Raw genomic sequence first — 26,854 nt, forward strand, 5'->3', positions numbered from 1 at the left:
ATTGCGTAAGCGTGAACGATTCCTAAGTTTACATAACGAACTACCAAGCATGTAATAAGCACGCCCCACCTCTTCTTAGTTCGTCTTCCCACCACAACCTGCATTGGACCGAAAAAATCAACTCCGACATAGGAGAATGGCCGCAAATATGCAGTAAGCCGTCTGACATGAGTATTGGTTGCGAAATTGCATATTTTTTATAAGATTTGGGTCACTGCGACCATTGTTTTGATTTTTTGTGGTATGCGGAATTGCATTGGCGTTCTCACACCACTGAAATTCTCGGCGAACATTGTAGCATACTCTTCGCAATTATAGTATTCGATAGGTTTGACGCAGTTCGTTAACCACGGTTTTGTGATTGATATAAAGCGGTACCTTCGTTGACAAACCTAACGACAGCTGTAATGCCGCTATTCGCATAATAGTCCTATGTAAAAGTTGCGAGTCCTGTGTAAATTTTGTGAAAATGGGTTCATTTTGGCATGTTTTTCAAGAATAGCCATTAAAAAAATGAGGTTTGATTCCCACAACCTCGATTTTAATGGCTACTCTTGTAGAGCATGCCAAAATGGACCCATTTCCGCAAAAAAATAAGAAAACATAGGACTTTTACATAGGACTCTTATGCGAATAGCGGCAGTGTAGTAACTGGATGCTTCTTCGGGAATATGATGGGGTAGGCAGTCGATGAACTGGCATCCAGCTATTTTTACACACATACGCAGTACTCTAACATCGTCAATGAATGGTTTCAGCCTATGAATAGAAGTGCTTTTCGAAATCGGTGCTCTCTTCACTCCAGAGTGGTCGCTTATGCGCACGTCAGCAATAAATCTCTTCACCGAGTGCTTGCCGATAGGTACAATTTTCCGCGGTTGCAAGTTTCTGCTGAGTAAGGACTCCGGTAGACCTATTAGGGCGCTGCCTCATTGCGCAAATATTCTCGTAAAATCGCAGGCCGTATGCAACAACTCGTACGAGCTTACCTCTGTTGGACTGATGATTCTCCAGCTGACTTGGCCATGCGTTCTGACGTTGCCACAGGAAGTCAAGTTGATTAGCGCTGTTTTGGCTGTATTGAGCGCTTTAAAACTTCGGTAGAACCAATATTGTTACTAGGGCGTGGCGCTTCCGATCTTTGCTACTTCAAGCTCAAACCGGGGAATAGACGCGTACTTCTTGCGTTACGTACATTCTATTACACCTTATTCTTCATATCAAAAGTTGCATAACCGTTTTCGCTGGCATCGATAAAATCGTGCAGATGGAATACGAATTGTTCATTGGTTATCTGCTCGTCCCATCCTATGTTCGATCGCCTAATATCTTGAAGAAGGACTTTGAGATACATCAGTATACTAGCCAGCAGCCATATCGGACCGAAAACTAACACCAGAGCTCCCAGAACTTCTCGCTTGGTGGGCACCTGCAGAAAATAGATAGCAAATATTGTTTACATCGCTTTGAGATTTTGAACGTTAAGGTGTCGCTGACTGTATCCCACCACCATCCGAGTACATTTACGGTCCTCAAACCTTTGATTTGTCTCAGCTTCTTTGAGCTCATTCCCCTTAAGATCCTTGCAACTTTTGGGATTTCGGCAACCATCCACGAATCTCGACCCACCTTCAGCATAGATGGAGCGAACATCTTGCGCAAGTTTCGTTGCTTCTTCCTCAGACTCAACACTGTACATCATGTCGTCTACATAAGTGCCCTGGCAAATTGCCTCCACAGCATCTGGAAACTCGTCCCTGAAACGTTCTGCGTTTATGCTTTGACGTATTGTACACTGCTGGGCGAGCAGCTCACACCAAACGTCGTCGTGTGCATCACGTATACCTTGGGAATGCTTCCCGGAGCTCCGTCATTACAGAAAAACTTTGGACAATACCAATCTACGCTGTTAATCAGAACTTGTATGAACAGCTGCCAAAACAGCTCGCTACTCGCGAAAGAGATTGACAACGTGAGGTAGTGGTGTTACTAGTTCTATCCCCTTGAGCACGAACAAGCTCAAGGAAAACCCCCCTGTGTTCGCATCAGCGTGCAATACAATACGAAGTTTCCCAGGTTTATTCGGATTGAATGCTGGAAATATTGGCAGATGCCACGATAGTCCTCGTATTGGACTGTAGTAGCAGCATTGGCCGCTCATCGTCTTCCAACATCAACGTCTTTCCAGGAAGCGGAATGCCCAGACTGTTCAACGGAAAATAATCTTCGACCGTAACATCTGCTTTACTTTTCGCCTTCTTACTAGCGAGCAAGGTCCGTAGATCAGCCACCCTAGTCGCGTTTGTACTGCTGTCGGTTGATTTTTACTTCCTTCCCTAGAGTGCAGAGGAAAGTCTAGTATAGAGGATTCGTGGTCTCACCCAAGCATACGATTCGACTGGAATCTCAGAAGGATACTGGAGAAGTGCTTCAAGAGATCAAACGTTGACATTGACTGGGGAGGTAGGTCCAGGCTGGTCCACGTGATACACATCGGAGTTTTCTCACACTCAAGCCGCAATTTCGCACATAGATTATGCTCCATCAAAGTAGCAGTTGATCGCGCATCGGAAAAGGCGTGTGTTTTGATCTAATGGTCTCTTTCATATATGGTCACTGGGGTTACTTCAACAGCACGCCTTCGAGTGCGCAATGATGTGCGTTATACAAAGCTGTCAGCGTTGTGTTATTTGGCTGGTAAGCTGTCTACGGGCTCCTGCAGCAACGTGACCTTTCATCCATTTGGCATCAATTCTGCTTTTATTGATGGAATCATCTTGACTCTTCTTACCATCGCTCCACAATCGTTTGCGGTTTCCCGAATAAAGTTTTCAACCAGTTCATTATCATAGGCAAACTATTTGGATGCAAAAAAAGACTTTTGACAGTATTTAAAGCTTTGTCGTACAGACTTCGCTCCAATCCATCGAGAAGCTCGTCATTCCAGAACGCACACATCCTGTTTGTTCGGTCATACGTTGCAATGGAGCGAGGCCAATCCTCCTGGATCCCTGCCGAATTTAAGAAGATCATTCACCGTTTGTCTGGTCGCCAAATGATCACTGTTCAGAGGAATTAATCGGAAGCTGCTATCCAGTGGTACCCGAGACACACTCTTAAAAGGAAGTGAGGTTACTGGGGGTAATAATCTAGACGGGAGGGACCCAAATGAATATCGCTGATGAGGAGTTGTTGATGGTGGATTGAAGCTCCAACTAGTAATCCTGTTCGTAAACGTCATCGCACAATTCTCGTTGTTGTGCTGGATCTGATTTCGCAGCAGGTTCCTTGCTCTCAGGAAGCTCCTCCAGTTGTCGCTGTAGAAAACCTCCGGTGAACCCCGGCGTGCTAAATATTGCCTGATATCCATCAAGCAGGACTGCGTGGACGGGCTAGCTACCTTCGAATTGACGGCACTTATTGTGAGGCAGGTGAATAGTGCCACCCACCTTTCACCGAGCTGCGGCCTTGCTTCACCTGTACTGAACACAGGTAGTCCATTTCAGTGTGTTTGAATGGTCGAACCATCCCTGGGGCGCGAAACGCTGACATCAGCGCTGCAAACTTTTACTGTCATGGGAGGATTTTTAGTTGAAATTGAAATATTTGAATTCCAATTTTTAACGAACACGCTGGGAAGTCTTTCAGCTTCAATCAGTTGACAGTGGTTGTTGGCTAGCAGCATTTCTGTGACCTTGCACACGCTGTGTTGCTTTAGCGGTGTTTATGCTTTATGCGGTTGAGAATGTAGATGCTTATATACTTCATCGACTCCATGCAATGAATTGGCTCCAATCAAATAATTTCGATATCAAATCAGAAGTCTCAGCTCTTTCAATGACCAGACTCTAAGTGAAAATTGACACCGGTGACACTGAAGGTCATTTCAACATGAGACAGTGAAAATGCGGTTTTCGTCATTTTCGTTTGCAGTGTCGAAAATTCGCAGCCCTGGCTGACATCATAGCCATGCACCGATGAAAGTTGACGAATCAAAACTTGTAGTTCAGGTATGCAGAACCGCTTATGCATCTTATCGCCGATAATCTCGCCGTTTACCTGAAGAAATCTCCGATGGCATCTTTCAGTTCGAAGATAGACTCCATGGTGCATCGTTGGTGTCATGATCAGATACGATCATTCTTAAGAGACAGTGCAGTAGAAATCTTACAAACGCTTAAAGTCCATACCGTGGATTCGAATTCGGGATAAGAACGTGAATTAAAGGACTCGCTAGATTGCGCTGCAGGATCGTATACTGGTCCATATACGTTTCAGTTTGAATCTACGTCCATATAGCGGTTTCCGCGTCAGCTAACTTCTCCTGCTCTCCTCTGGATCTACGCACAGCTTGTAGAGCATAGGATCAGAGACTGATTCCACTTGAAAAATCAGTGAACTTCACTACAACTTGCGGTATTATACTGTGCAACAAACCTCTGGCGGCCACTTTTCTTTGGTCTGGTACAGGAATTCCGGAGCACTATACAATTAATCGATTGGGTCGTCTGTTATATGGCTACATCGGCGATGTCCATCTTGGATGAAACGTAAATCCACTCATCACTAGATAGTAAGGATTTCTCCTGTTCGGAAGACTACAGACTGGTGGTAGCTTCAACGATCGGAGCTTAATTAGCGAACCGTTGAAGAATCGGTCCACAAGAAATGCTTGCTTATTTCGAAGTCTTATGAGCTCGAAGTGGAATCCATCAAGCTTGCCCGATCATCGCCGCTTGAAGCTCCAGAAAAGCTTGCCCGATCATCGCCGCTTGAAGCTCCAGAAGTGACATGGATACCGGTTTCAGCGGAACGAGCTTTGTTTTTGCGGCAACCAAAGCACATATGGGTCTTCCTTTGTCTACGTATCGGATATACAAGCTCGTAATACAGGTCAACTCACTTTATAGATTAATCCCTGTTGATTCCGGTTTCACAAGTCTGTTGCCTCAGAATCTTTCCATGCACGACGAAGCGGGCAATTAATCCCAACGAATCGGACAACGACTTAACAGTTCGCAGGACTTGCCTCTGGATAAGTAACTGGAATGAAGATATTCTCCGTTGGCTTACATATCAGTCCAAACACCTTCGCAGACTCCGGCTCACTTTCCACGTTCATGGACACTATCTACTGGGCCACTGGTTCTCCAATACTCGCTGAGACTTTTGATGAATTCGAGGGTTTTCGTTTTTGTCTTCGTTGTAATGGGAAAGCTTTCTACAAACTCTTCAGCGTCTTTATTAATTACAAACTGTGCAGGATTCCATTCCAATCCATGACGTATATTAGAGGATATTTCCCAGTGTGTAATCGATATAAGAAGCGCTTTTCCTGCCAGTCTGCAGACCACATCCAGATCTGATGGAACATTCCTTGAAAGTCACCTACCAAAGCGATGCTTCCCTATCTGATTCGCGTTAAGACTTCCGTCAGAACTACTATGAGATCTGGACCATTGAATGGCGTGTCGTTGAACGGCGTTCCTCCAGATCGGACTTGACTGTCCCAGATTCACCGCAACATATCCGTTTTTTTTGTTGGACTGCGTAGGTACACTGTCTTCATTAACTACTCACACAGTGATTTTATTCAATGGATGGTACCATTATTCTAGTAGCTCATTTTGTACCGACTTTTTTGGAAGATATGATGCAGTTAACATTCCTACATACAAGTTTTTTCATTAGTATGATTCTTAGATGTCAGCACCTCTTAATTTTTTTTTGTTTCTCAAAAATCATGTCACTGATTATACGATTTGTTTAGAAACTAATAGTTAATGAGTACTTTTTACTAAGGTAATTAATGTTTTCTATCGGAGCGGCGTGATTTCTTCATGTGATCAATTATATAGAGAGAACATAAAACACCGCAACGATCATATTTTTAGAATCGAAGAGTATGTCCAAATCTTTTTCAACAAATAAAGTTCGCATAATAAAAACCACATCAAACGAAGTTCCGAGTTGGTGGAAAAACTCTCAATAGATAATTTGACTTACGCAAACAAATGAATAAATCAAAATTCAAGATAAATCGCCGGCAGAGCAGCTTACCAGCAGATTCGCCGTTCAGTGAGGCCAGCTATTTATAGTTTGCGGCTGGCGCAAATATGATGGATGCATTGATCCGGTTTCGGCATCCAAAGTCGATTAGAATTTTAGATTGCTGCCTTTGGGTGAAGTCATTCATATTGACTTGCCCTATCGATCGATCCCCCGTGGTGTTATTATCATTATTTATCGAAGCCAGCCGGAATTTTCGCTCATCGTTTTTTTTTCGAATGTATGCCATATTTTTTCCATTCTACGTCAGCTTTAGCGGTTCACTCCGAGAGGACTCGGATAATCTTTCATGTTTTCAGATACGTGTTAATGGTATTCGAGTTCAACACAATTGGTGATGACATACAATTTCAAGAACGCACATAAATTCATTTATAGAATCAAATAAAACACACTATCAGACGCACCCCGGTTAAATAAAATTTCTCTCATTTTTATCTCTTTGCAGACTGCGGCAAATGTAGATTTGACACGAAACGATTAAATCTGAATAAATTCTGCAAGCGTGATTATGGTAATTTGGCACATCTCATGTGCGGTTGTCTCAACCCGCTCCCTCCGCATTCCAACCCAACCTGAATGCTTGAACGCGGCGGGAGAAGTAGAATAATTGCGGTTGAGCAGCCGAGCTTAGTAGGGCCTTTCGAAAATAATCGATTTTCTGTTGCGCTTCTTTCCACCGTCAACAGCGATCATGGCAAAGGTTATCGGTCGGACGACATCGCCCAGCGGCAAGCAGCCGTACATGTCCCGTGACGAGGTTCGATTCAACCTGCAGGTGCAGACGGTATTCAAATCGACCAGCCCCCTGCTAGGGGCGACGACCCAGCGAAAGGCCAGCGTCGGGCTGCTGGTGCCCAACAAAAACCTGGACTGCCGGTGTCCGAGTATCAAGATCAACAAGTGAGTTTGATTGGTGTCGTATTTTTCAGTATGAACTGATTTGCGTTTTTTATGTGGGATTATGCTTTCTATTTTGAATTCACACGTGACCATGCGAAGTTTTTTTTATTTGGGAGGGGTTTTAGGGTAAAATACAGTTCATATATTCAGATACGGGCTTCTAAGTTGAGCCCTTACCCACTTACCTATATACACTAACTAAATTGAGTACGGTTGATATCGACGTTCTGTCATAAATTTGCAAGATGACTACGAATAAAAACACGTGCAGCGTGCAAAAAACTGGATTTGCTCAGAAATAATTAACTTTGGGTGTTTTTTTTTTAAGAAGGCGATTTGTTAGTAGCTTAAGTATTTATGATAAATATTAGTAAATAATGAGTATGTGTGTCCAATCACAAATGGTGCCTTCTCAACACTGTTAGTGATTTGTAATTTTTATTGTTAGGATTTGTTTGCTTTCGCAATTTGGACTTATCATCCGTAAAGATTTAAACCTACATGTCAAGAAATGAAAGTAAACTTACAACTAACTTAAATGCTAACTTATTGGCTATAAAGAGAGCTTATCGTAGCAATTGAGGATTACAACGATTTTTATCGAAAATTGTTAATAATTTTATTTGACATAGTTTCTAATGGTTCAACACCAGTAAGTCTATGTAATTCGAGTGTACCAAACCAAGGAGGACGCTTCAAAATCATTTTCAGAATTTTATTCTGAATCCTTTGGAGCGTTTTCTTCCTTGTTGAACAGCAACTTGACCAGCTGGTCTAAAAATTTGTTTGTAAATCAAAAGTTTGTTCTTTAATCAAAGTGTAGAATTCCTGTTAATGAGAGGATATAAACATCTCGTATATTTGATGCACTTGGCTTGTATACTCTCAATGTGCTCTTTGAACTTTTGGGTGTTCTTTTTATTCAGAAGCAGACCTTATGATTTTAGTGTATTCATCTTTTAATCTTCTTCACTGCACTTATTGCTTCTAACAAAAGTGTCTCGGCGTCGATGTCGATGTTGTTAGCCCTATTCTTATTATCTGTTTTCATTTTACTTGAAAAGAATTTTATGATTTTTTCCGTTCTAAACATTACTTATAACATTTCTTGTAAATTTCTCTACCTCCAGTACTTACCTTTTTTAACTTTTATGATGATAAATTATAGAGATCTTCTGCCGAATCCAAAACTTGGTATTAAGTTTCTTCTCTCCACTCTCGCCTCTGACACCCACTGCTCAGGTATCCTCGTCGACAGCGCACGTCCAACGTGTACAGATTTCGTCCCGAAAATCTCAGTCTCTATCCAGGTTTCTGCTGAATATCATCTTTGCCTGTCATTTCTCCGATATTCCTGACACGTGGTTAGCCCACAAACTTCATAGAAATCTGCAGGTTGCTTCCAAAATCAACAAACTCATCTCTCTAACACCCATGTCGTCCGCGAAGCTTCGAAGCACGTTAGATTTCGTGATGATGGTGCCGTTCCTCTGCTGTTCATCGTTCTTCGCCAGTTCCATTGCTTCAGACCATCCAACGCAATATCTCAAACGCGTCCAAAAATTCACACGCTCTGCTGACGCATGACTTGAAACCGTCAAGAGTTGCATGCACCAGCCTAATTAGATTTGATGGGAAACCATGCATCGTACACGGGGAGCTTCGTAGCCGCAAGGTTACAGAGTCCGCTTTGATAAGCGGGTGGTCGTGGGTTCGAATCTTAGTAATATCAGGCGATTTGGTTGTCAAAGGACTTTATCATGGGTTTATTCTCAGGCTCCCCACTACATACCCTTCCCTCAAGCTGAATTCTGTAGTATCCCTGCTGCCTTTCATCCTAACAAAAATAAGTCCCTCTTATAATAAAACTGGTCTGAGTAACGTATAATAGTTCTCTTCAGGGAATTGTGATTATGGCACGATCTTAGCTGGAGGAACGAAGTTCGATAAGACTCCTTCCTCTTGACAAAAAAAAAAATAGTTCTACTCATAATAAAATTGACCAGAGGTAAAGCACTAAATGCCTCTTCAGGGAATTGTAATTGTGACGCGGTGTTGGTGGGAGGAGCGAGGTTTCGATACGACTCCTTCCTCTTGACATAATAAGTCCCTCTTAGAATAAACCTGGCCAGGGAGGAACGTTAGGTGTAGTCTCACTCCAGGGAATTATAATTTGGCGATATTGGTAGGATAGAAAACGGCTCGGTATTGTAGAGCAGTAAGCTTGAAACGGAAGGGTAAAATCTCTCACACAAGCACGGATAAAAATGAAAAAAAAAGCGTATCATTCATTTCAATAGTGATACTGGTCAATAATATGAAGTGTGAAATACAGAAAACACTTGGGCAATATCACAATAGATCAAATGTCCCTGGTCACAGTGATGAGTCCAAACAGAGAATAAAATGCATCGTACACCGCTTCGAAGTACATAAACAGGTGATGTGTCTTCAAGTTCCCGCTGAAGAACCGCACCAGTATTCACCATCAAAGGATTTCTGCACCGACCTTAGTCTATGGAACAGGATACAGGAGAGCATTTTATATTTGGAATTGAGGAGTGTGATAACCTTATAAACTCTGGATGTTTAGACGCATCTTTCTCGCCTCAGATGAAAATCTTGCCCACCACAAGATTATGATCCAAATCGATGTTTGGCTCTCGAAATTACTGTAATTCGAAGACGTCTGAAAAGCGACGGCCACCAATCTGGGAGCAAGCTTTTTCATTGTGGTGTCCTCCAGATGAGCTTCTGAATATTTAGACGTACAGAATGGGTACTATAGATGGCAATTACCCTAGCCGTAGCAAAGTTCACTGGCCACAATCTATTGTCGTTGGTGGTACAGTAAAGGCTTTCCCTACAAGACATAAGAGTTCCGTTCGTTTATATCTTCGATGACGACCTTTATGTCGTTATAATATGAGCACACATTCTAAAACATTCACTCTTGCCCAAATCGGTTTCTGAATCGGTTTGACGCTTCCCCAAACTCAAACAAAGACCTCTGATAATTCAACAGCATGCATTGCCAAATCAATGGCTTACACGCGAAAAACTTCAAAACTCTCACTAGTTTTTCCGGACACACGCGTTCCGATGTTTCCAAATTAAACCATATGGAGACCAGACGATGCACGCACTTTTGTATTTGTTGTATTTTGATATTCTGGTTGATTCATCTGACAACCTAAAATGAAATCTATTGCAACATTCTTGACCAGGATATTTTTCTACCGAAACCGTGTGAGTAAACGTAAAATACTAAAATAAATAGTACACACTTAGATGTTATTGCCGAGAACTCAACAGCTGATAAATTCAACGAGCTGTTTTACAAGTTTTCGGTAGCATTTTCATGAACTTCGGCAGGCGAGATGTCATAACTTGCTGGTCCACGGTAAATCGATATATTTGCTGAATGTTCGTCGAAATATATTGCTGATATTTGTTGAAAAGTTCGCCGAGCTCGATTGGGAAGTTTGCCGAGATGAATTAGGTGTGCAGTAAAATAAATCTTCGACCAGTGTGAGGCTACGGATGCATGATGTCAGCGGTTCATGAAAACTGTACAAGGTCCGATGAAAACTAGTTATCAGTAAATTTGAGGAACCGGGTAATCTACTCAAAGCTCGAAAATCAATTCGAAGTATCAAGTTCATTACAAGAGAGGTTCGTTGAATACGTTCTATACTGTTTTTTCAGCACAGGTCATAAGGATTCCAGATGCTGCAGGCATTTTCATTGGTCGTACTTATTCGAAGTATAATGCCTTAAACAGTGTGTATCTGTAAAATTTCGGGTCATTTTAGTGATGAACCCAAGCTTTTTCAAAGCTTTGGAGATAATAAAGATACAATGTTGGTTGAACGTTAGCTTGTGATCCAACAAAATTCAAAGGTCGTTGATCAACGCGTTCAAGGACAGATTCAATAATCTAGTAACCGAAAGACATAGGCACATAACAACGACGAAATGTTATAACCACACATTTAGCTTGTCTCTGTTACGTCAGTCAGTTAAGGTATCCAACAGTGTTTGTACACGGGGGCAGTCCTCAACAGGTTTCACAACAAGGTAGATTTTCTGATCGTTTGCATATACCATTGCACAGTTGGTACCTAACAGAATGGCGAAGTCGTTGAAGTACTAGACAAACAGCATAGGACTTAGAATACTGCCTCGAGGGACTTCGGAAGTATTGCATGCATGCATGAAGTGAATTTAGCACGTGACACTGTGGAATCTAGTTTGACACACAAAATGTAGCCTAAAAGATATGAGTTTAGCCATGAAGTCAGGCTATCAGACACACCGAGTTTAGTGAGCTTATGCAACAGTATTCGATGAACTACTGTGTCAAAAAACGGCCTCAATAGTTGAATACATGGAGTCAATTTGCGATCCAGCTTTCATTTGTAAGATGCAGGGTCTTGTAAATGTTAGTCTACAAAGAACTACCCTGCATAAAATAATGCTGATCAACTGAATTATAATTTCGAACAACTTAGATCCGACAGAAAAGCTGGTAATATCTTAGTAGTTCCTCATGTCTGGTTTTCCTTCTTTTTTAATTCAGGAAGCATCACAGATTGTTTCCACAGCGCGGAAACGATTCGGTAAAAATTCGACTGAGGGGTACAGCAAGAGCAGTAGCACAGTGACATAAAATTATGGCAGGAGCACCATCGTAACCAGGAGAGCTTTCTAATTTCTTGGTACCAGTAATGACCATAGTAGAACTAATGTCAAAAATATCCAGATCAACAGCACCAAACGGAAAACTTGACGCAGCTAGTTCACCATCAGACTGTGTGATACAACCACTGGTGAACACAGTCGAGGACTCTGTGCCGCTCAAGGTCACAAAAAAGCTTTTTCTTTTCGAGTTCACAAATGTCGGAAAGTTTTTAAGTTTATTTCGTAAACTTGGCATAAGCACATGGAATTTGTGAAGAGAACTATTTAGCCTATGGTACGCATCACTTGCAAATGTAAAAGCAAGTTTATTGAAGGGTATTCGTTGTCTACGGAACAGTCTCTGTCTTGCGTTTCGATCACAAAACCAAACTGTCATATAATCCACGTCACGTTCCAATTCCGATAAGAAAGATGGTCAACAAGTGCATCAAAGATGATTCGACGATAGTTTAGGGGTGTCATACCAATAGCAGCAGTTGGAACTTTAACTGGACAAACCAGTACTTGCAAGAATAAATCCAGTGGAGGATAGAGAAGATCAACGGGATCCAGCGGAGAAATGGCCAAATGCACAAAGGTTTCTCGTTCACGGAGGCAACAAACAAGTTCGAGTGTTCGGCCAAACTAATTACGCAGTGTATTAGCTTGTTTTAGGTTCAGGTATTCAAATCTGTCGATCGCAACAACGCTAGCAGCGTAAAGCAGACGATAACTGTCATATTATACTCCATTTTCGAGATTCGCTCTCACTAGTGAACAATACTTGCATTTTCAGACATTATGAGTCCTTAAGATTCCAACTGCCAGTTTGCTCTAAAAATCGCTGAGGAGTAGTGAAGATTGAAGTCCATTCTACGAAGCGTAAACATTGTCAATAGAGTGGTTGTATTGAGTTGGACTCATTACCACATCGTCATCATCGGATACATCAAATTACTAATAATTAATCAGTTTATTACAATGGCATCAGCCAACGAAAGTACCGAAACTGAAAACGGTGGTAATCCTCGATCGAGTTAACTAGAACATACAGTTGAAATAAGCTTGCATCTAACTTCTCTTCAAAGCTGCCACATCGTTGAAGAATAACGTGAACAGAAGTGGGCCCTGTCTACTTCCTTGTGGTACCCCCGAAGTTCTGATGAACGCTGAGGAGAGCCTAGTCACTCACGAAAAGTTATTCAGTTAAAACACGTGTTACAGAAGCAAATGAGCCCTGGCTCAAGTGGTTTAGATCAGCCCCTCCAGGAAGTGCTGACGATGTTTCTCCCAAATCTGTGTGACGCCACAAACTGCACATTTGCCTTTTCAACAGTTTCCTTCCTCCGGACAAGACAAGCGGGGGAAGGGTTTTGGCCTCTTTGTCATTACTTTAGCAAGAGATCAAAAAGGTTGAGAAATTGGAGTGATCTGGCGAAGCGTTTGGCTGAACTCGTGATTTTGCAGATCTTGAATTCTTAAAGTCCTGGATAAACTTGGAGAGTCGGTTGTTCATGGTCTTTTTAGATCTGTCACCAGTTCGCCGACAGATGTTTCGCATCATAATAATGTGTTTATTGGTGCTGTTAATATGGAGGGCGGTACTCACCTGAAGTTGCGCTGGAACCGGCGAAGAATCGCGTGCTGAAGTTTATTCAACTTCTGGCTGATCATCATTTAAAGAGTGGTCGATGATGGTGTCATCATTGACAGTTCAGTGGAGTCGGACCCAGCTGGTTTTAAGGTAGTTTCACCGAGAGCGGTGGCACTTAGATCAGCATTACCGATTAGTGTTCCGAAGATAGCTAATCAAAGACGAGTGGAACCCTGGAGAAGGCCATGTTGGTTAGGAAGATGTCCATGATAGAATGTACCCTAGAATGAACCTGGGAGATTCTGGAATGCCACTCTGGCGCCAAGATGTCAGGTCCTCCGCCAGAACGATGTTTTCCCGCATTTGTCTCCAGTTGCCACCGAGCTGGTGCCGAGCATTCTGGACCTTTTCGACAATGTATTTATTTTCAGCTATAACCGAAACAATACTGGTCGTTTGTGAATATCAAACGTAAAGAACAAATTCTGATTGAACCCGCTACTCTTCTTTTTCTGGTTGGAACTGACAGTTGTCAGTTCCATTTATCCAGTTGTCAGCTCCATTTGTTTTGGCCTAGTATCTTTGACTATATGGCCACCCGCTACTCTTCATAAACGACGCTTCTCTATTCTGCCACCCGATTATTAATTATTTCATGGGAATGATACAAAAAGCGAACTACCCTTTTTCTGTCCCGGACAGTCCGCGAAAGAAAAAGAGTGCAGTTTTGAAGACACCAACACATTCACACGTATGTGTCAAAATAAAAAAAAATGTGTCAAAATCGGTTTGCTTCGATTATCGTTCTTCGCGTGTCAAACATCAGGTAGGATTTTATTTTGTCAAAATATTTGCGAAATGGAGAAACTTTTTAAATGTTTGGAATCATCATCGTCCGAATCCCTACAGTAGCACAAACGCAACAAAAAGACAAGGCGTTAATGACCAAAACAAAACAAAGCGACAGCTACCTCTGGTATTACGCACACCATTGCAACTGCTTGGAAAGTGTTTTTTTAGCTGCAAAGTGTAGTCCGGGACGGTATAATCCTGCCGTAAAAACGAATTCGATATTAGTCGTACCAGCCTAGAAGGAAGGTGGCTTCAGATGAGCCTTCGTTATAACGGCAATATCGACTTACTTTTCGCCAATGAAATCTAGAAGCTCAACATGTTTGTTCCTGAGAGAACAAACGTTCCAAGTTGCAATACGAAGGGCTTATGGTCCATTTGTGGAGTTTAGGGCGACGATTGCAGCAAGCTGTTTGCTTGGGCCTTTGTACTTACACTGGATTTCGAATGCAGCGGACATAATCAACGACTAGTTCCTTCGTAGATAGAGAAGGGTCGTCTTCGGCAGAACCAGCAAAGTTCCTAGTGCTAACAACAGCGTAAGACAACCCGGGAGTGTTAAGAATCCTTGGCTAGGTTCATCAGCGGTGATGGGGCAAGATTCACAGAAAACTTTGCAGCAGAGATACTACGATTCTGATGGTTGTTGCTCGGGAGCCAGAAGCGGGTACAGCGGATCGGTGGGAACTGATCTGGTGGGTTATCCGGGGGTGGCCTTCATTGACGATTGTTCTGGTTGGCTGTTGACGCTGCCTTGCGAATGCGAATGAACTCCGCACGCTTCGGGTAACTTCGACTGGTGGCGAGATGGTTTCGGTCACAGTCCCCGCATTGAGACTCGGTGTAATCAGGCAGAAGGAAGCGATGTTCCACAGCACAATTGTTGCAGCACGGCACCATTTTGCAGTGTTGTGTACAGCGGCTGAACCACAGATGGTACACTAGGTTACGTCACGGTGTTGATAGTCGTGCTACTTTTGATAAAATGTACCAAGATCAGCTCGTCTCGATAGGGGCAGTGTTGTCAGTCTCACGCATAAACAGCATGCAACACCTGTAGTTCTTTTAGCTGCCGATATCACACACTGGAGCATTCTCCATTCAAGCTTGTTCTCGTTTTTTCTTGCTGTCCTCCTTGCTCGCATTAGCTACCGAGATCAGCGTGTAGTCTCCTTCTCGCGAGCACAACCAACCGAGTAAAATTGTTTCAAGATTCATTACGATAGTTGCAGAGGAACAAAAAAAATATTTCAAATAGGGTAACGGACTACGCCGGTGCGGCTTGGTTCGGTTAGTTTTGCATTAGCCTGCTATAAAAAAAAACTATCAAAGCAGTCCCATACCCTACACGTTCCAGTAAGCGATACTTTACAGATTCTTTCCCCACGTTCGGCTGTCGGTGCATGAAGCAAAACAGGGTAGATGAAAAAGCATTTTCGTTTTCGATCACATTTTTTTTAAGCTCCTAGTCGAGCAATTCCAATCGAGTACTGCTACTCGCTAACAGGAACTCCCGTACTCTTTTGCAGTCTTGCTGAGTAGTAATACAAAAGAGTTTTGGCGTGTCGGTGCGTGGTTGCTGCTACTCAGGGAAATGCATGAAGAAGAAAGAGTATCTCGAAAGCGTGTGTGGAAAATACTCAAGAAGCGTAGCATATGTCTCGTTCTCAAGCAGAAAGAAGGAGAAAGGTTTTGCTTCTCGCTAGCTTTGCAACGCTGAAAAAAACTACTTTTCTCAACCTACCTTACCTACTAGAATTTTACATCCAACATTTAATTTACAACACCCACACCAAAACGTCTCACATTCGTTACCGTTCCATTTTTAAAAATGTCGGGTAACAATGTGTCCTTGCATTGTTGCAAGGCACAAGTGAAAATTATGTTTAAAAAACGCTTTCTACAACGTGTAAGTACATTATTATTAATTTAGTTTTTTTTTTCGAAAAAGCATGATAAAAACGAAAAAAAGCGTACGAAAAGAAAGTGATAAAAACGACTGTTGATTAAATCGAAAAAGCACTGTACATATATTCTTAGAAACTCTCTGAACATTTTTTCCATCGCTCAGGTACACGAAGACAGCGCAATTTCTTTATAGTAGATCTGAACACCAACTTTGTACGCAAAAAACTGTTTTCTGACCGTTATATTTTTTAACCAACTTTATCACTTCACTCATTATAACAAAATTTTAGAACGCAGTCATCTATATTTCGTTGCACAGATAAACTACTAAGTAACAAAAATGAATAGAAAGTTCAAAATCGAACTCTCTCGGACATTTTTTACACGTTTCCCTTTTTTGCACCGTTTAAATTTAAAAAATCCAGAATCACCAGCACGATATTTTCTGTTTATTCTCTTTAAAAAAATTTTCTGTTTAACTTAAACGCTATAATGACAGTTCTAATTTTCTGACAATTTCCACAGGTAAAGAATTTCATGTTAACGACGCCTTTATGAATTGTATAACTATACTTCTAGTTACTAACTAGTAGTTAGTGCTCAAGTTAATTGCCCGTTTTAAACCCCTATAATCCCCTTCCATAAGCACGACCTTGAATTCATGGTAGTACCAATCAAGAAGAAAAAAAACATTGACGTAAAAATAAACAATCGACATTTTTATACTCTTCTTGTTACAGATCATACCTAATATTGGGCATGGACTCGAAGCAGAGCCCAGACTCGCTGGTACTGGGACCGAAGACAATTATCATCGAATGGAAGGACGACTGGAATCGGCGGTTGAGGCGGTTTCAGCAGCAGTCCGGATCCTGTTACTAAACACGGGAAACACGGTGTATGTCAAGTCAATTTGAGGCATGAATGGGACTCGAGTGAATGAGCGAGGGGAAAATATGCTTTATTCGTACGTTTAAGCAAACAAATTCTGAACGCAAATATACGCAAATTTGAAGCGGCCAAAACCGGAAAAGAAAAAAAAACAAATACAAACGCATCCTTACTCAAATGTATTATTAACGTAGCCAGTAAGAGTTGATTGTGCTTGAAGAAGACTACGAGATTTGAAGTATCTATTTGCAATGTGTAGAAATGATTCCTGGATCGCGTACCAATAGAAAAGCCGGAAATAGTCTTTCCAACAATAGTATTTTTGTCTCTGTCAGTGCCATGGATATTTAATTAGCAAGTGACGAAATGCGATTGAAGAAGTCAAAACATCACCAGCGAGTGCAGAACGGTCGTTCGCGCTTGAAAATAGATGCAATAACATGTACAATAAACAAGTCTATACAGTGTACAATTTCGATTTAAGATTGAGTCTTATTCAGAATAAAAAGCGAACTTGTGTTTCAAGAGATTCAACTTTTCGCAGTCAGCCATCGTTGTTGAAGTAAGTCTTACCTTTTCTCTCCATTATCATTAGACAGTTATTGAATCTACCTGCAAGTTAGGGAAACTGTATTCGAGTTTATGTAAATAGATCTTGCAATTATTATTCTCTAACCATTCTAATCTAGCCCATATTTAGAGAGTCTAGAAGCAACATTTGTTGTACAAACTTCCAGCAGGTTTGTACGACAAATGCTGCGTAATAGTCTGAATATGAAACGTAACAAATATTTTTAAGATTTTGAGAACCTGTCAAGAAATAACGAATTGAACCACAATCGTATGATTAAATGCCAATCAAAATAAAAAAATATTTAATTCATAACTTTATACATATTGTGATCATACTCCTGTATATAGAATCCAAAACCAATCGGTAACCCACGTTCGTAGGTATAAACAACCAACAGACAAACGAACAAACAGAAAATTTAACCTATATATCCACTGTTAGGGAACTAATTTAAAACTCATTCAACAGATAGCACAAAATATTGCAGCCCATTGGTCAATGATTTCTGTTTATTAGATTTTTAATAAGTGTTTTCCTACTGTTCCATATCATTGTATATCCGCAGTTGCAAGAGAAAAAACAAACCAATGCACTAAACTGTTCGCCAAATTGCGCACTAACACATTGTAGTCCAGTGCATCTGCATCTTCCCGATAAAGTCCCACCTCCCCCATGAATCACTGTCGATGGGAAACAAAAGAATAGCTGATCAATGTATTAACCAACGTAATTCTCTTAGTGTTTTGAATGCTTTATTTTTTGCGCGAAACAATTGAAAGAAGGAAAAATTCGAAAATTGTTCACCACACGACATTCGCTTAAGATTGCACACAATCGAAAGGAGTGAAGAAGAAACAGAAAACAGAAACAGTATACTTTGTATTGTAAGTTAGCGACCAGAAGCGCAAGGCGGAGAGCGAAAAAAAGGTAATAAAATCATTAAATTATTTTATATTAAACAGAATTGGGTATTGTGTTGTCCGTTGTTTAGCATATCCGAAGGCATAATGATTTTCTTTTTTTCTCTCTCATGTGAATCGTATTCCTAACGAAAGCTCGATTTGAACGGTGAGCCTTACTAATGATGATAAGGGTAAAATAAATTTGTAATGGAGTAAAACCTGAACGAAAGATTGTTATGTAACGAAAACTTCAATTGAAGGTTTCCATGCCTATATAACAAAATTAGGATACACAGTGTGAGTGTTTTACGACTGGAAGCAGGGGTTTATAAACAGTCAATACTTTTCGTTTGATTTGAGTAGTCAGCATGCGTGACAGTTGGCTTTCGTTCGTGAATATAGAACGGCCGGTAGGGTTTCGCACGGGAATCGAACGGTAGACCTAAGATTCGTGCACATCAAAAAGAAGGCAAATGACATTCGTCTGGCAATATTATTTTATTTGAATTCTGTCCCCTTGATTCCATATAACCTTTGATGTTGAGAAATTATTTCAGAATCGATGTTGGAAATAACATATCCAAAAACTCGGTGAGTATTTTTTAATTCTAGAAGAGACTTGCGCACGTCAGAAGCTAAACTAAACTAGAACAATAAAATACCTACGAACCATTCACAGTCATTCTTATTGAATCTGTAAAGAGAAAAGTAACAAAATATTTGTAATCGCTGCATAAAAACATAAATAATAATAATAATATTCGACCTTGTTCTTAAAGTTGGTTTCTACTGCGAACATACATCATTTCTAAGACAAAGACAGAAATAAACATTGTCACGGGGCTGTAACAATTCAACCCGTTCTGCACTTATTTACTTCTCTCGGGCCACGGCTGAAGCGTGGCCGAAGCTTCCCCACTGGAACTCACAGAACGGCAAACTTTCCGGCACAACAATGGAAATAAATGTCATGTAATTGAAGCCAGACGCAACAATTTCACAATTCAGCATTCTAGGGACCCAACATAGGCAAGGTTGGCTCAGGCCTTGGCCATACTTAGAGAAGACCTGTTCACCGTAGGTACACTGCTATAGTGACTGGGCGGACAAACTTCACCCTTTTCTGTAGGTGAACGGCAACCGTCCACAGGGGGGAAGGGCTGTGAAATTTTAATGGCTAAAGTTAGTGAAAAAGTTTGAGATATTTATGGATACAAGAGGGGAATTGAAAAGTTCCTGGGAGAGGGCGTTTCACCAGGGTGCTCGGGCGACCGGAGGAAAAGTGTATACAACCGATTGGATGTCCGCAATTGTTCCGAATCGATGAATTGGACTTTACAACATTATATCCGGTCATCAAGCAAAGATCGATTTTGTGGAAAATCTCTCTTTTCAGACTTGGGTGCTGTTTTTAGATTATATATACACTGTTGGTAGCAATATGCAGAAGTATGTTAAGGTATCGTTATTCCTAAGAGTACGTTTTACGCAACCGAGGAATTGGGTTTATTTTATTTTGAGTTTATTCCTGATCAGTACCATTAATAAATGATCATTCGTTTCATTCAATATTCAACTGAAAAAATATATATAATTATATTTACGATCTGCGATCTCCTTAAAGTTGTTTAGTAAGGTCTTACAAAAGTTCACAAAAGTTCACATGAATGGACAACGTAAATTCTAATTCCCTGACAAAAATAAAGCTCTCACCTACAATCAAACCGTTGATGACATCAGAATGGCATTGAAAAAAATTAGTATTTTTTTATTAAACACAAGTGCCGGAGCGAAAACAGTTATACAACTGGGTTTCCCTCAGTGAATTATTTATCTCATTTCAATAGTATGGTTGACTATTTTAAGCCAGCGCGTCCCACTGTGCACAGCCACTGACAAGCGATGGCTCAAAGCAGAGGGAGTAAGACCCCCACACGGTCAGTCAAGTCATCTGAAGTCAGCAAGCTGTCAGATAGGAGTTGTGGCAAGTCATGTGAAGAGATCAAAAGTGATTGCGCGTTAATTTTCTCTAATTTAATTCTCAAAAAGCTACTGAATTTAAAAGTTAAAACTAGAATATTAATATACTTAAGTCTAAATTAAAAAGAATTATGTTAGATACGCACACTTGTGAATAGAAGCGAGATCAATATTTTTTTGCTATAAAGAACATGCGCTAAGTAAAATCCAATTCTATTTCAAACAATCATAATTATTTAAATTAACTTAACTCTAAGGTGTAGTACGGACTGAAAGAACGTTGAGCACAGATCACTAATTATTCACGGAAAGAATCTATTACGGGAAAATACTAAACGTAAGTCTATCTTAACTAATAATTGTTAATCTCAATTAGTGTTGAATTTGTAACTTAGACCTTACAGGAAAATAATAATCCCCCTCATCAGTAAATCCTTAGTCATGGTCGTATTATTTGGGGATTATTACTACGGAATTTATCCCAACGGTTGGCAATCTCCAACAAGTAATTAGGTTAACAACTTGAAACTCAATAAAACCACGTGTTTCACTAAACGAAAATTTCTCACCGGCGTCACTATCCGTTTCACACGGCCACAAGTTCCGGGGTAAGGGTTTTTCACGCGCTTTTTTACAGGTACGCTCGTTGAGGAGGATCACAGGTGAGTATTACAACACTTGTCGGTAAGTTAAACTTTATTAATACACTTTTAGCTCTTCGCGCTTGCACGTAATAACAACACTCACTGATTTTGCGGTACTGACAGTTCTCGTATATTTGCGCTTGCCTTTTTATAGCTAAATAGTCGTGCATGGTAACAGCGTTGGTAGCATGCAGACGGTATTCGCGCAACTGGTCGAAAAAGCAAATTTCACATATTACGTAACATCGCCGCCTCCTTGAAATTACAATTTCAATAATAACAAATCTACAGCTACAGTTAACATTTTTACATTACAATTGAACATTGGACTATTACTAACAATCTAACACGTAACAATAAGATTTTGCATAACACTAAGAACAGTTACTCAGCTTCATCTCCTTCAGCAACAGCAGCAGTGTGATCCGGAAGCAAACAGATTTTTGTGATGGGGCGTGTGATGATTCCACGAGCGGTGCGAAGCGAAACAACCCTCGTCAAACCGTCTGGGCCGGGGGAAGTGGTGACGATGCGTGCCAATGGCCAACGAATGGGTGGCTGAAGCTCATCGACGACTACAACTAATCTGCCAGGCAGCAACGTGTGATTCCGGGGATTCATCGTGGTGTCCCTTTGCAGTTCTTGCAGATATTCGGTGCGCCAGTGACTCCAAAATTTCTGGACGTGCAACTGCAATTTTTGAAAGTGGTCCAGCCGATTTACGGGAATATGTTGATGATCTGGGTCGGGCAGGGCCAGCATACTGGAACCGATCAGGAAATGAGCGGGCGTGAGCGCAGCCAAATCGTTCGGGTCGTCTGACATTGGAAGCAGGGGTCGAGAATTCATCAGCGCTTCAATTTGGGCCAGAATAGTGGACAAATCTTCAAACGACACACGAGATGAACCGAGTTGACGGTACAAATGCTTCTTGGCCACTTTTACGGCCGCCTCCCAGAGACCGCCGAAGTGCGGTGCTTTTGGTGGTGTTAGATGCCATGTGATACCTTCTGCAGCGCACGTTGAAGCAATTTTTTCATTCTCCTCACTTTTTCGCAGCATGGCAAAAAGCTCGTTCAAGTCGTTCTTGGCTCCTTCAAAATTTTTGCCGTTGTCTGAGTGAATGTGGGCAGGGCGACCGCGTCGAGCAATAAATCGCCTTAATGCTAGCAGGAAACCTGGCGTTGATAAATCACTGACTAGCTCTAAGTGAACCGCTTTTGTTGCGAAGCAAATGAAGAGGCACAGATACGCTTTTGCAGGTGCAGCCCGTTTGTGTATCGGCTTCAAGTAGAACGGTCCAGCATAATCGACACCCGTAACACTAAATGGACGGCTCGGGATTAATCTGTGCGCAGGTAATTGGCCGATTTGTTGTTGCGCAGGTACCGGATCGAGGCGAGTGCAGCGGAAGCATCGACGAACTGTGTTGTGAGCGAGCTTGCGGCCTTGCAGCGGCCAAAATTCTTCGCGAATGGCACTTAGTAGAAGCCGTCCTCCGGCGTGAAACATTTGGTGATGATAATGTTGGGCAATTAGCAGGGAGAAAGGATGAAAGCTGGGAAGTAAGGCAGGATGTTTCGCTTGATAGGGCAGTTGAGATAAGTTGAGTCGCCCTCCAACCCTCAATACCCCCTCTGGGTCTATCTACTGACTTTCCTTCTCTTAAGTCCTTCAGCTCAGCGGGGAAGCCGTCGCTTTGGGCTAGCTGAATCAACACGTTTCTGGTTTGGGCAAGCTGTTCCACTGAAAGGTAGCGCTGCACTGGATTCGGGCTTGGGAGAGGCTGTGTTCTAGTCTTGGCACGGTTATTCAAAATGAAGCGAAGGCAATATCCAACAACATGCAGCAAGCGAGTATACGACGAGCATCGAAGAAAGAGCGGGTTGACCGTTGAGGTCGAATTAACTGCTGCGACGACCTGTCGGATTTCGAGAATATCCTCGGAAACATTATCTGGGTTCGAGATAGGCCAGCTTTTACACGGTAATGTTAGCCAGCTGGGACCCTGACTCCACAGCGCACTGTTCAGGAACTCTTCTACGGACATTCCGCGCGAGACCAGATCGGCCGGGTTTTCGGTGCCTGCTATATGGTTCCAGCAATAGCCATGCGTGCAATGCTGAACCTCTGAAACGCGATTCCCAACAAACGTTTGCCAGCGATTCGGTGGTGATCGAAGCCATTCGAGAGTGACGGATGAATCGGACCAAAAATATGACGAACAAATACCGATGTCAATCGCACGCTTTATCCTGTGATGCAGATGCGCAGCCAGAATCGCAGCGCACAGCTCAAGACGGGCGATAGTTAACCGCTTCAGCGGAGCGACTCGGGACTTAGAGGCAAGAAGCTGTATCCGTACGATCCCCTGTGGATCTTCGCAGCGGGCGTATGTGCACGCACCGTAAGCAGATTCGGAGGCATCAGCGAAGGTGTGTAGCTGCACTGTAGAATTAGGTAGAAGGGCATAACGGGCGATGCGATAGGCAGAAATTTTGGGCAGCTCCTGTTGGTATTTTTCCCATCTTTTCTGTAGATTATCGGGAACCGGATCATCCCAACCACATGACAGCAGCCATAGTTCCTGCATAACAATTTTTGCCCTCACTACAACGGGAGCAATAAGACCCAATGGATCGAAAAGCTTAGTAATCGTAGACAAAATGGACCGTTTCGTTAAAACGTGATCGCTGGGCGGTACCTGGGAATCAAAACGCAGAAAACCCTCGTTCGGCTCCCAATTGATGCCTAACGCTTTGATGGTTTCGTGGGGAGCGAATTCTATCGTAGACTGCGTGCCTATTTGATCCTCTCGCAATCCTTTCAGCACTTCGAGCCGGTTCGACGTCCATTTTCGCAGATTGAATCCACCCTTTGCCAACAACTCGCTTAGCTCTGTACGAAGCTTGCTGGCTTCTTCGACCGTCTGCGCACCACCGATGAAGTCGTCTACATAAAAATTCTTACGCAACGCTTTACTGCCGAATGGGTACGGCTCTCCTTCGTCATCCGCTAACTGCTGAAGCGTACGAGTGGCGAGGAACGAGGAAGGAGTGAGCCCGTAGGTGACCGTCAGAAGCTCGTAGATCTGAATGGGATCATCAGCAGAGAAACGCCACAGAATGCGCTGCAAAGAAGTATCATCGGGATGTACCAATACTTGCCGATACATTTTAGCGATGTCACCGACAAGGGCTATCGGGTAGGTTCGAAACCGTAGAATTGTGCCAATCAGCTCATCCTGAACCACAGGGCCAACGCAGAGGGATTCGTTCAAAGAGAAGCCAGTAGAGGTTTTCGCCGATCCGTCAAACACGACCCGAACCTTAGTCGTCGTGCTTGAATCCTTGAAAACGGGATGGTGGGGAAGGTAGTAGCAATCCGTGTCGTCACTGCTTCTCGGTTTGACCGGCTTCATGTGTCCGAGATCGAGGTATTCCCTCATAAACTTGTGGTACTCTGCCTTCAGATCAGGGTCTCGTTGCAAACGGCGCTCCAAAAGCTCGAAACGACGTCGAGCGGTTGCCTCAGACTCTCCTAGCATGATGGCGAAATCTGGCTTGCGAGGTAGACGAACCATGTATCGTCCTTCATGGGTTCTCGCGACCGTCGACGTAAAGAAAGATTCGCATCGCCGCTCCTCGACTGAATAGTTGTCGGTGGTGGCCAGATCCTCTGTCTTCCAAAAGCGCTCGACACTTTCCTCTAGCGTTATCATCGACACGGCCACTACGCTGCACGAAGGTTGCTGGGATGTCGACGATGCTAAGCCAGCCGACCCAGCAACAACCCAGCCGAAGACGCTATCCACCAGCAGAGGTAAATTTTCACGCAGCTGCATGCGAGCTGAAGACGGGAAGAAACTGTAAAAATGTTTAACACCGATTACCATGTCTATCGGCTGACTTTTGTTAAAAGCAGGATCAGCGAGAAAGCTATCGGTAGGTAGATTCCACTCAGCTGTTGATACGAATTGCGCAGGAAGGTCTGCAGTTACCTTGTCCATGATCAAGAACTCTACGCCGCAGGAAATGTTCCGCTTCCGGGAAGTTATAGTGGCAAATAACGATTCCTGGATCATTTTCGACATCTGTCCAGCCCCTTGAACGGTGATGTTAACGGACTTCCGCTTCAAACGAAGAATGCGGGCCAATCGGTTGGAAATCAAGTTTGGCTGAGACGCGCTGTCCAACAAAGCGCGCGCGGGATGCGCATGCCCATACGCATCAATGACGTTGACGACGACCGTTAGAAGAAAAACGTTTTCAGCAGGCTGCTGAACTGGCGCGCTGGTTTCAACGACTGGTACTATCTCCGTAGCAGGAACAGATGTTTGCTCTTTGGAATTGCCTAGAGAGGTCGAGGCGGATTGTGTAGTCGAGCTAGCGGGATTGGCTGAGCGAGAGGCAGAATCATTACCGGAACGTTGAATGTTGCCAGATTGCTCTAAATGCAGAAGAGTGTGATGACGCTGGTTACACTTCCTGCAGTTGAGCTCACACGGACAACTAGCGACCAAATGGTTCCCCTTCAAGAAGTTGTGGCACAGCCGCTTTCTGCTCACCAACTGCTTACGCTCGCTGACGGATTGCTGCATGAATTTTGCGCACCTTGCGATATAATGATTGCCGTTGCACGCTGGACACTTGTAGGATGCAATAGCGGTGGACGCATTTGACGAGAGCCGAAATTGGGATTGCCTTCGGTTGAAATTAGCAGCCTGGTTGGTGCTCGGAGTGGTCTGACTTCCAGGGGCATGATCGTTGACAGATATCGATTCAAGAACCCGAATACGCCGCTGCAAAAAGTCAACTAAACATTGAAAATTTGGATTTTCTACAGTAGAAGCATGCTCCTCCCATGCTCTCAAAGAATCGTTGTGCAATCGCGTGCACAACAAATGCTCCAATATGGTACTCCACTCGTCCGTTGGTTCCCCAAGCTGGTGTAGAATCTTCGTATGTCGCTCAAACTCGTCGACCAAACCGTGCAATGCAGCAGCGGACTCCTTTTGAACACGCGGAATATCGAACAAAGCCTGCAAATGTCGCTTCTTCAGAAGATAATCATTTGAATACCTGCCCTCTTATGTGCGCCAAGCCAACTCGTAATTAGCGGAACTAATAGCGATAGACTCAATCAACTGAGCAGCCTCCCCCTTGACGGCTGCCCTTAAATAGTGAAATTTTTGTATGGGTGGAACATCAGCGTTGTTGTGTATCAATGCCAAGAAAGTGTCGTGAAAAGTCAACCATTGCTGATAATCCCCATCGAACTCCGGAAGCGAAATAGTCGGCAGTTTTATACCAGAGAGTGCAGTAGAAACATGCGGGGGTTGAGGGTATGCGGGGTTAACAGGAAGAGGAGCGGGTTGCAAAAAGTCGCGACTCAAAGTCAGCGCGTGCTATTTCATGCACTGCCATACCTTCATCAGTATCTGCGTATGCCTCCAGCTCCGCTTGCACTTCATTTAGGGTAGCCCAGATGTTGTTTATGTACTCGAGCCTCAACGGTACCTGCGGAGCGTCTCGTTGGTCACTGTAGCCCACCAGGAATGCCTCAGCCCGACCCAGTGCTGCAATCATCGTCGCTCGCTTTGTCGTCGGCAGATTGATTCGCTGGCCGTCCGCCATTTTCCGCCCCAGTTGATGAAATCAGCAACAAAGATGATGAACAAAACTGCGAAAATAATCGAAAAAAACAACCACGGTAGACCCGGACACAGGACAGTAGCAACTTGGAAAGGTACTCACCTTTTCCAAGGCAAGTAGTGCCTTGAAAATATCAAGAAAAGCAGGAACAAAAAGCGCACTCAGTGCAACGAAGATTAAACCGAAACGCCAATCTGATG

General features: G+C 42.8%; 2 protein-coding genes across 16 annotated transcripts in view; one reads left to right on the forward strand and one right to left on the reverse strand.

Annotated features, from left to right (window-relative positions):
- The window catches only part of LOC129720388 (netrin-B-like), a 214,373-nt gene extending 195,935 nt beyond the window's left edge, over positions 1 to 18,438 (forward strand). For all 15 annotated transcript variants that reach the window (XM_055671895.1, XM_055671866.1, XM_055671858.1 and 12 more), the window contains 3 exons: positions 6,518 to 6,583; positions 6,759 to 6,972; positions 16,750 to 18,438. In XM_055671895.1, coding sequence (XP_055527870.1) covers positions 6,518 to 6,583; positions 6,759 to 6,972; positions 16,750 to 16,891 — 422 coding nt within the window. In that variant the 3' untranslated portion in view covers positions 16,892 to 18,438. The remainder of the gene's footprint in view (positions 1 to 6,517; positions 6,584 to 6,758; positions 6,973 to 16,749) is intronic.
- A 2,946-nt stretch (positions 18,439 to 21,384) lies between these two features.
- Positions 21,385 to 26,636, reverse strand: LOC129716732 (uncharacterized). Its single transcript, XM_055666571.1, has 3 exons — positions 26,429 to 26,636; positions 22,656 to 25,815; positions 21,385 to 22,558 (listed from the first exon to the last, which is right to left on the reverse strand). The coding sequence occupies exons 1-3, from the start codon at positions 26,634 to 26,636 to the stop codon at positions 21,385 to 21,387; spliced, it is 4,542 nt and encodes a 1,513-aa protein (XP_055522546.1).
- Between the last annotated feature and the right edge of the window lie 218 nt (positions 26,637 to 26,854).

The sequence above is a fragment of the Wyeomyia smithii genome, chromosome 1 (assembly GCF_029784165.1).
Source record: "Wyeomyia smithii strain HCP4-BCI-WySm-NY-G18 chromosome 1, ASM2978416v1, whole genome shotgun sequence".
NCBI classification, from domain to species: domain Eukaryota; kingdom Metazoa; phylum Arthropoda; class Insecta; order Diptera; family Culicidae; genus Wyeomyia; species Wyeomyia smithii.